The sequence below is a fragment of the Acinonyx jubatus genome, chromosome B3 (assembly GCF_027475565.1).
Source record: "Acinonyx jubatus isolate Ajub_Pintada_27869175 chromosome B3, VMU_Ajub_asm_v1.0, whole genome shotgun sequence".
Taxonomy (NCBI): domain Eukaryota; kingdom Metazoa; phylum Chordata; class Mammalia; order Carnivora; family Felidae; genus Acinonyx; species Acinonyx jubatus.
In genome coordinates, this window is record NC_069386.1 from 24,391,047 (window position 1) to 24,401,267 (window position 10,221).

A 10,221-nucleotide genomic window follows, 5' to 3' on the forward strand; every position below is an offset into this window, starting at 1 on the left:
TGCTGGTATAAATGGTGGCTAGGCTTGGCCTGATCTCACGGCCGGAGTGAGGCTACAGGGCAGCAGCTGAGTCAAGACTGAAGGAAGTCACCCTCAGCAGATAATGAAAGCTAGCAAACCAGCAGACTAAGGAACTGGCTGCTGATCGGCTCCATGGACCTAAACCGCAGATTTACCACCCAAGCTAGTCCCACCCCTGAGCATAAGGACCAATATGGGAACTGAGGTCTCCCTTTTCTCTGCCCCAAACAGGACACAGTGGTGTGAACAGGCCCCTTCCCTGATGCTCACCTTACCTGTCCTCCTCTCCCCTCACTCTTCCTGAAGCACTTCACCCTGACTGTGGCAGGGCCGCTCATGCTATTTGCACCACAGTTACCAGAGGAAAAAAACTTTTAACTCAGGGTCATCTGTGTCCTACGTCCAGAGGGTGTTGGTCTGCTGAGAGAGAGGCTAGCCACATCCTGACCTTTCTGTAGCCAATCCAAAATGCCTGCCTTGGTGGAAATAGCAAATCATAATTAAACAACAGTCTAGTATGCAGAGGCCTGAATGTGCAGCACCTAGACTACTGGGATTTGTGTCCAGACTCAGAGGCGAGCCTCAGTGCAGGACAATTTGGTGGAAAAAGTAAGGAGAAAGCATGGCAAAACTAGAGAGTAGAGCAGGGAAAGATTCATGCAGCAGGGAGTTGCCCTTCTTGCATTACTTTCTCAGGAGATGTGCCAGCGAGGGCCCTTGTATTAGGAATATTTGCTGTAGGCATCAGCCAGAGAAGCCGAGTAAGCCTGGCTGGCCGTGGGGCAGAATGATGTCCACCTAAGTGGCCATCTTCTAAAGAAAGAAGCGTTTGGGGGTGCCGAGTCAGCTAAGGGCAGGGTGTGGAGGCCATGCAGTGCTGGAGGTGAGTTAGGAGCTGCGTGATGTTACCCCTCATTGATCACCAACTCCCCACACTTGAAAGTTACCATGCCCCCATGTAGATCTCCACCAGCCTGGCTTTTTGTTATCTTCTCTTTTCCTACTAAGAGTCCATCCCTTTTCTTTGAAGCTTTCAGCTCTAGCCCTGTTCTTGCTTTTTAAGCCACATTTCTAGAAAGAGTGGTGGAAAAATATAATTCCTCTTCTACCTCCTGCAATCTGGACTCTGCCCCTCTGGGTCTATACTCCAATGGTGTAGCCCTCCCATTTCTTAGGCTGCCTGTGGAGTCTAGCATGCAGATTTTCTCCTGAGTGTCCCTGCTATGCCTCCACCATTGTACCATCCTTGGAACTACATCCCTATCACACCCAAGGACACCTGCTCCTACCTGTGGGGTTATTCTGTATTTATTCCTTTCCTTTTTTCCCTAGCCTTCTGTCCATGTTCCTGGGCCTCTTCTCTGAGTTCATACATGACTTGTAGGTAGAGGGTCTTCAAACCTGACCTTTAGCTCCTACTCCCCTGAAGTCCTGGCCCACTTTTTTTTTTTCTATCAAAAAATGTCACTGCACCTTATGCACTTGCCGGCCCCTCAAACTCAGGAAATCTCAAAACCCCATTTTCCTTTCTTCTATGGCTTCTCCTAATAAACACACTGAAGACAAATCTCTCTCCCCTGGACACATTTGTGTTTTTGCCTAAATCTCTCTTCTATCTCCCTGCTCTAAAGTGTCATCTATAACGGTATATTAACAACAGCAGCAACAACCACAATAGTTGCAAGTATTTATTAAGCACACTTCTGAAAGATTTGTGTGTATTAGATTGACTAAAACTTTGCACCAAGGACTTGAGGGGATTCCTGTGATCTTCCCCATTATACGACAAATAAAGTTAAGCAGATTGCCCAAGGTTATCTAGCTAGAAAGTGTGGGCTCCAGAGCCTGCCGGCATCAACACTAAGCTGGACTTGTTTAATAGCCCTATGACAGGAGTGCCTGGGTGGTTCAGCCGGTTAAGTGTCTGACTCTTGGTTTCAGCTCAGGTAGTGATCTTGTAGTTCATGGGATCTAGGCCCATGTTGGGCTCTGCGTTGACAGTGCAGAGCCTGCTTGGGATTCTCTCTCTTTCTCTCTGTCCCTTCCCCACTCATGCTGTCTCTCAAAATAAAAGTGGTTTTTTCGTGTGTTTTTTTGTTTGTTTGTTTTTTAAGCCCTATGACAAAGGTAGTTCCTGGAGGGCAAGACTAAGAGCTGCAGACCTAGGGTTGAATCCATTTCAGTGTTAATCCAACTCAAGCGCAGGCAACAAAAGTATGAACAGTCATGAGGGCACAGGAGCACTGCATCTTTCAGGGGTGTTGGAGGAATCCCACAGAAGAGAAGACAGACTACAAGACGGTCTTTGGTGAAGGATGCCTACTCTTCTTCCTTGGTAGAGTTGGCTCCCCAAAATTACCCATGAACAAGAAGATACATAGAATAGTCTCCCTAGAGGATGTCCTAACACCCTTCAAAATGGTTATTTTAGGGTCTTTGGAAACCTAGCATCTGCTCCATTCAGCTGATGTGGTCCTGGAAATTCACAGTAGTGCTAAGAATAGTGCCATATATGAAGTCCTGGGGACAACGGGTTAAAGGGCCTCTGGCCACAGAGGCTGGAAAAATCCATGGCAGACCAGTTATATGTGAGTAGTTGAGTATTCTCCCCCTAACTTTTACATACTGCATTTTAACATTTTTCTTAACTTTTATCCTCTTTTAGTTGGTTCCTTTAAGGGACGATCTAACATTTTCCAAGTTCTGATCTTCAGGCATGGATCAGCAATTTCAGTGGGTGACTAGGCCATCTCTTGGCAGCACACACATTTCAGTCACCCTTTACTACTTAACACTTTTCATTCAATGATCACCTTGCAGCATGACAGAAAGTCTCCTGAGTGGTGGGCAGAGGCAACAATGCTGGATATGCCAGTGAACACAAAGATTCAAATATACACTGAAAGGTCATGGAAAGGAAGCTCACTTCCATAAAAGAGAGCACCCTGCCTCACCCCCACATGTCTGTGGGGGCCACTCTGTGCCTGGACCACCAAGCAGTGGGCCGACTGGTCACCTCACATCTCAAGCAGGAAAACTGGCAGAGAAAAGGCCCCAAGTTCACCACACAAGAGGTCTAAGCCTAAGAGCGCAGACTAAGGTCCACAAGGTCAAACATGAAGTCCTCAGGATCTTGCCCACACATCTCATTTATTCTCTGTGAGGCTGCCCCCACCTGCTCTGGCACCCAACTCAGCAACTCCATGCTGACACTCCCTTTTCTCTCCCATTTTATTTTTCCCCAAGCCAACCAACTACATACACACACACACACACACACACACACACACACACACACAATTATTATTATTAAAGTTTCCAAATGAACGTGAAAGTAGAGAGACTAGCATATACTTCCCATGTACCCATAGCTCAACTTCAGCAAGCACCCAACACATTTATCCACCTTTTTGCCTTTCCATTTTGGAGCAAGGGATAGAACTATTTGACACAGTATATACTATACTTATGTTTTTGTTTATGGTCTTTTCCCCTAATTAGAATGAAATAAACATGAAGGCAGTTCACAGCATTCCTCTCAGAGTCTTCAACAGGGTCTATCACGCAGCAGATGCTCAAAAAATACTTGGATCAATGACTGAGTACCTAAATGAATGAATGAATGAGCTTCTACCCAGGCTCCTCTTGTGTGGCCCCTGTGCTTCCATTTAATGGGGCCATGTGTAGTCAACCATACTTCCCTTGTTCCCCTCACCTTTCCAGGGCCAACTAGAGGAAGGAAAAGCAGAAACTACTCATCACAGGCAATGTGGCTAAGTTTCTACTGCTGACAAGATCTTGTAAACAAGTCCCATAAGCAACCAAAGAGGCTCAAGTATGGGCAACATTCCCAAAAGACTACAAAGGTGGTAAAGAATATTAAATGCATATTTTAGAACTGTATGCATATACAGATACACACACACACACACACACACATACACACACGCGCGCGCGTGCGTGTGTGTGTGTGTGTGTTATGTTTGTCAAACAGAAGAAAAAGCTCAGGCATATATACAATACTCACATGCAACCACGAAACCTAGTCAGGTCGTTGTTTGGCTTCTCACACTCGATTACACTGGTGAACGTCAAAGGATTGAATTCGGAGACCTAAAATAACAGCATGCATATATTAGAGAAATGGCTTAGACCATTCCATTCTAAAAGGCACTTGCTCTTCTGTATAACATCTATGTAGGGCAGGGAAATTTCATGGAAGGAGTCTGCCCAGTAACCTCTTCAGAATGCCAATACACACACAGCACTTAGCTCATGTTTTCTCATTTTTATACTGAATGATAACCAATCATTATAGAACTAACAGCAATTAGTAGAACAGTACTGGTAAGTGAGCTGAAAGGATTACTGCTCCAATGAAAATAAGAGAACATGAGAAAACAGCAAAGGAAGCCACTAATGATTGAAAGGGATGAATGAGTTTTTTGAAACAGACCAGCACCTTTCAACTTCCAATATAGATTTAGAGAAGCAAATTCCATCTGGAAAATAGGAACTTATAATAAAAGGAGAGTTCCTCAATGTGCACTAAAAATTTTGCACAAATACTTAATGAAAAACATCTAAATATCCAATATGTGGGGCGCCTGGGTGGCTCAGTTGGTTGGGTGTCAGACTTGGGCTCAGGTCATGATGTCACAGTTCATGAGTTCGAGACCCACGTAAGGCTCTGTGCTGACAGTTCTGAGCCTGGAGCCTGCTTTGGATTCCGTGTCTCCCTCTTTCTCTGCCCCTCCCCCACTTGTGCTCTGTCTCTGTCTCTCTCAAAAATAAACATTAAAAAAATTAAATAACCAATGTGTAAACCCACAATTTCTTTATTATTCTGCTTGATGAAAAAACAACAGCTCACCATAAAGTCTCTCATTGGTAGTTTTGCCACTGATAGATGCAGCAGTGCCATAAACCATACAAACAAATGAGGAGAGGAATGTGGGAAGGAAATGGGGAGAAAGGAAGGAAATGCAGGGAATAAGTCTTTTGGATAAGTGACGATAGTTAATGGATTTTTTAAAAATCAGCTCATTGCTCAGGCTTGTCATTCTCTTTTCTCTACCAAGTGTCACAACATGGTAAAAAAATTAACTCTTTGCTCACACAAGTAAATCATCACACAAAAAGTGCAAGTGGTTAAAAATCACAGCAATCACAAATACTGTTAACACCACCCCACGTGATTATTACTCTACCACAACAACATAGCTTCCGACACAGAATACAGCCGTAACAGTAATTACTCAAACATCAGTTCTTACTGTTTTCCAGTGCATCGTGTACATTAAACAGAGAATTCACTAGATAACAGTAGCTTAATTCAATAGATGAAATTAAAATGCCATTTAAAAGGCTCTTCTTGAAGTTTAATTAGCCATCAGCTCTGCTCTTCTTGGACTGAAATGGCCTCTGGCTCTATTTCCAGAGTGAGGCTATGTTTCAAGCTGCCTTGTGTTCATTTAAAGCCATGCAAAGTATCTTGAAGCCAGTTGGTTGCCTTTTCCAGGGCAGACATCTGCAGATACAGCATCCAGGATAGCCATGAAGGGACTCAGTTCCACAGCACACAGGATTATTCTTGGCAGACAAGGAGGGTGCACTTAAAATACACTGTCTCTGTTTGTTATTCTTTCTCTCTATGAAAATGTAATGTGAATGGCTCAGAAACGGTAGGACATTTTGTCTCTGGACTTCAGCACTGCATTCATAATGTTCTATCAATAACCATGTGCCTTGAGGAATGTGCACGTCCAAGGCACAAGTTGCTTGGCTTCATCCACTTCGTCTGGAATTCGGGAGAATTCTGAGGATTTTTAGAACCAGAAGGATCTTCAGAGACTGTTATAATTGAATTGTATAACCACCACACCCCCCTGCCCCACACCCCAGAATTCATATGTTGAGGTCTTAACCCCCCGGAACCTCTGAATGTGACCATGTTTGACACAGGATCTTTAAAGAGATAATTAAGTTAAAATGAGGTCATTAGGGGGAGCCCTAATACAATCTGACTGGTATCCTTATAAGAGGAAATTTGGACACATACAGCAAAGGACAATTATATAAAGATAAAGGGAAGAGATGGCCATCCACAAGCCATGGAGGGGGTGTTCAGAAGAAACCAGCCCTGTGGACTCATTGATCCTAGACTTCCAGCTTCCAGAACTGTGAGAAAGTGAATTTCTGTGGTATAAGCCACTTAGTCTGTGGTATTTTGTTATGGCAGCCCTAGCAAACTAATACAGAGACCATCTTTTGGTTTCTCATTTAAAAAGTGTTTCACATCCAGAGCACACCTTTCAGATGGGAAAATTCTACTTACATTGATTGTTTCTATGTAAATTGGCAATGTAATAATACCCCATTTAAGAAATATATTTATTTTTCTCCCCATCCACTCATCTATCTGTTTGCTTCATTCCAAACCGGCTTCAAGGTCACACCATAGTCACCATCAGCCAAATTTCTGTCAACCCCGTCCCCTGAAGCATGGACAGACTTAGAGGGCCCCAATCCACCCTTCCATCCTGAACATGCTAACTCCATTTTTTTTTTTAAAGCAGATACACAGTTGGGGAAGATGAAAACAATCTGAAAGTGGATGGTAATAATGGTTAGTAAATAAAATTAATGCCACAGAACTGTACACTTAAAAACAGTTAAATGGTAAATTGTGTGTAATATATATTTTTACCATGACAAAAAAGTTTTTAATTGTTTTTAACATTTATTTATTTTTGAGACAGGAAGAGACAGCTCATGAATGGGGGAGGGTCAGAGAGAGGGAGACACAGAATCTGAAACAGGCTCCAGGCTCTGAGCTGTCAGCACAGAGCCCGATGCGGGGCTCGAACTCATGGACCGTGAGATCATGACCTGCGCCGAAGTTGGCCGCTTAACCGACTGAGCCACCCAGGCGCCCCAAAAAAAGTTTTTAAAAAAGTATATATAAACTGAGAACTGACGGTGCAGAAATGACTTCATCATCAAGTAGAACATAGCCCAGAAACCCAGGGATTTCAATACAAATATAGAAAACATGCATAAGTAATTATTGAGAGCACCACTGTACTGTATCACCTGAATCATTGCCACCAATTATAATTTTTTGATAGCTTGTTAAATGCCAGGCCTTGTGCTAAGTGCTATTCACCACCATTCATGACAACACTATGAGGTTGCTTTTCATGCTACCTTTAATTTAGGATGGTTAAAGACCATGCCCCAGGTCATGCCCAAGGTCAAGAGGTCTTTGAGTAACTGACAGCAGTTCCTCAGCCTCTCAGACATCCAGCTCAGCCGCTGACATCTTGCTGAGACTATCTTGCTTTAACAGGAAAAGATTACATTATGTTTAATAAGCCAAAATGTATACAATTAATTCTACAGAAAATTTCAGGGGCACCTGGGTGAATCAGGTGGTTAAGCGCTTGACTTCTGCTCAGGTCATGATCTCATGGTTTGTGAGTTTGAGCTCCGCACTGGGCTCTGTGCTGACAGTGCAGAGCTGGCTTGGGATCCTCTGCCTCCCCCTCCCCTCTGTCCCTCTCCCCACTCATGCACGTGCTTTCTCACTCTCAAAAATAAACATTAAAATTTTTTTTAATTCTACAGAAAATTTCAAAAATTTAAATATGTCTCTAAGTTTTAATGTTTTTAAAAACATGCTTCAATTAAATATATCCTGGTCTGTCGATATCCGCCCCCTTCTCATCAGCAACGCCTGTGGATGTAGAGTTAGCAGAGTTTACCCAAAAATCAGATCTGGGATTTAGTCCTAGTTCTTCAGCTTAAAAAATGTGAGATTTTTACCAAGTGAATAGAGGGCATTTGGACTTGGATCTCTGAAGTCTCTGGAGCCATATAAATGCACAATTCCACAGAATGCACAGGTGATTCTAATTCACCCTTATGCTTGTGACAGGCTCAGTACTGGGAGGTGCTGCAGATGCACTGTTACCTAGGAGATGCTCTCACACTGGTCAGCCCTCAAACTGAAGCTGCTGGCCCTCTATAGCACCACCACAGCACGCCAAGTATCTTGGGCCAAGTGTAGTTGATGACAACACCCACTGCAGAGCAGACGTGTCCAAACAAGTACTACACTCATACCTCCTGTTGCTATACTCCAAATATCTCTGCAGCTTCTCTGGACAAAGTGATTTGATCTTATGAAAAGGAAGAGACAGGGCAGTAACACAGGAGAGCGCTGTCCTTGAACTTGCATTTTTGTTAGATACTGCAGCAGCCAAGAGCCTTATGAGCCAAGCCACTCCAGCAGATGGTCCCTCCTTCAGACACCCAGCACCTACCCCCCCCTCAGAGGCACCCCCTCCAGGTAGAACAGGTATCTACGCAGGTACTGTGTCCCCGACCCAACCACATGGAAGAGGCACGATGTCTAATTTAGCAGTGCCCAGACTGTTCACTGAGTGAATGCCTGATTCACAGGGAAGATTCTGCTACCATTCTTGTATTTCACATTTGTGTTAAGTGAATTACTAATAACTATTTAGTAAAAGCCAAAGGACACTTCCTCTATCCTAAAACAAAAGCCATAATGTCTAAAAGGACATCTGTAATCCATTAAAGTAGACACCATTATTTTTTATCTTAAGAGAAGTGAAATGAACCAGTTTATGCTGTTTTGAAAACGAGATAAGCTTATGTTTCCAAAGGCCCCACTAGCTCTCCACATAGAGATTTCAGAGTAAGGCTGTGTCTTGGTCTCTGGAGGACAAGGTCACAGCGAAGCCTGGTAAGAGAATGCACAGAGCCCAGAAATGACCAACAAGACAGAGAAAACACACATGGCTCCTTCTGTCCTCTGCATCTGGGACCCTGTCCAGAAAATGCCCTTTGTGTCACGTGTCAGGATGCCTCCAGTCACAAGGGACTTGGGGTTTCCCCTCTTCCTCCAGCCTCAATATCACCACCCCACATCAGCCTTCAAAGGCTGATCACCCTACACCAGCTGCTGCATTACAGGATGAAATCCACATCCTAATGCAGTGACCAGACTCTGCTCCAGGTCAGCTGCTGCCCCTCCCAACTCCTATTCCTGTCACTTGGGATGTTCTGGAGAGGCCCAGACCCTTCTGCATGGCTTCCCTTGCCCTCCCACACTACTCTACCTAGCTAACTGCCTCCTGCATTTCAAGATGTGACAGCCCACTACCTTAGGTAGGATAGGCAGGTTCCACTGCTTTGAGCTTGAATGGGCTCCAGGTACATGTGCCTGGATGAAGCTGGCTTCATCCATGCTTTACTAGACCTCAGGGTCCCTGAGGACAGGAGCTCTATTCCCTTGAGGCTAAGACAGAGCCTGGTGCACACATGGTCCAGGGGTGACAGGTGTTCATTCTGCAAGGATATCATGTACCACAAGCTTCCAAATAGACTTAGAGCTCCATGCTAGGCTCTTGGGTCCTAGAACCTCTGCCTACCAGGTGCTCCTCACCTGATGCTGAGGCAAACAGGACTATCAACGGGGCTGACTGTAGGGTTTCTCTGTGTTTCAGAAGCATAGTCCCTCTTTGGTGCAAGTGCATTTCACTTAGTAGCAATGTAAAAGAATTTTGTCAGTCTCTATCTGCTTATTTATTAACAAAGGGTGAACAATATCTGAATTTAGGAAAACATTTTAACATAAATTAATGGAATAATCACTCCAACTCTTTTGTTTTGCATTTTTTAAGTTTATTTATTTATTTTGAGAAAGCGAGAGTGGGGGAGGGGCAGAGAGAGTGGGGAAGAGAGAGAATCCCAAGCAAGCCCTACGCTGTCAATGCAGAGCCCGAGGTAGGGCTCAATCCCATGAACCATGAGATCATGACCTGAGCTGAAATCGAGAGTCGGATACTCAACCGACTGAGCCACCCAGGTGCCTCTGTTTTGCATTTTTAATCCAATTTGTATTTACCATATGACTTTTAGTGCTGTGGGAATTCAAAGGGCAAATAGACCAATACTGCATGAGCAAATGAACAAATAAATGAAAATTTACTTATTCACTGCAAAGATTGTATTACCAAATCAATATTTTCTCATAGTTAACCTGAAATAGGAAATAGTCTGCCTTGTTCACCCAGGTGTCCCCTGACACATAGTCAGTACTCAATCAATCAATCAATCAGTCAAAACCTGAATGAAATTGTAGGCATTCTGGTACTGGTTGCAGAAGAC

The 10,221-nt window shown here is 43.9% G+C and overlaps 1 protein-coding gene across 1 annotated transcript in view; it reads right to left on the reverse strand.

Moving 5' to 3' along the window:
• ATP10A (ATPase phospholipid transporting 10A (putative)) overlaps positions 1-10,221 on the reverse strand; it is a 190,428-nt gene that overhangs the window by 49,393 nt on the left and 130,814 nt on the right. The window contains 1 exon segment of the mRNA XM_027067869.2: positions 4,049-4,134. Within this exon segment, the coding sequence (XP_026923670.2) occupies positions 4,049-4,134 (86 nt within the window).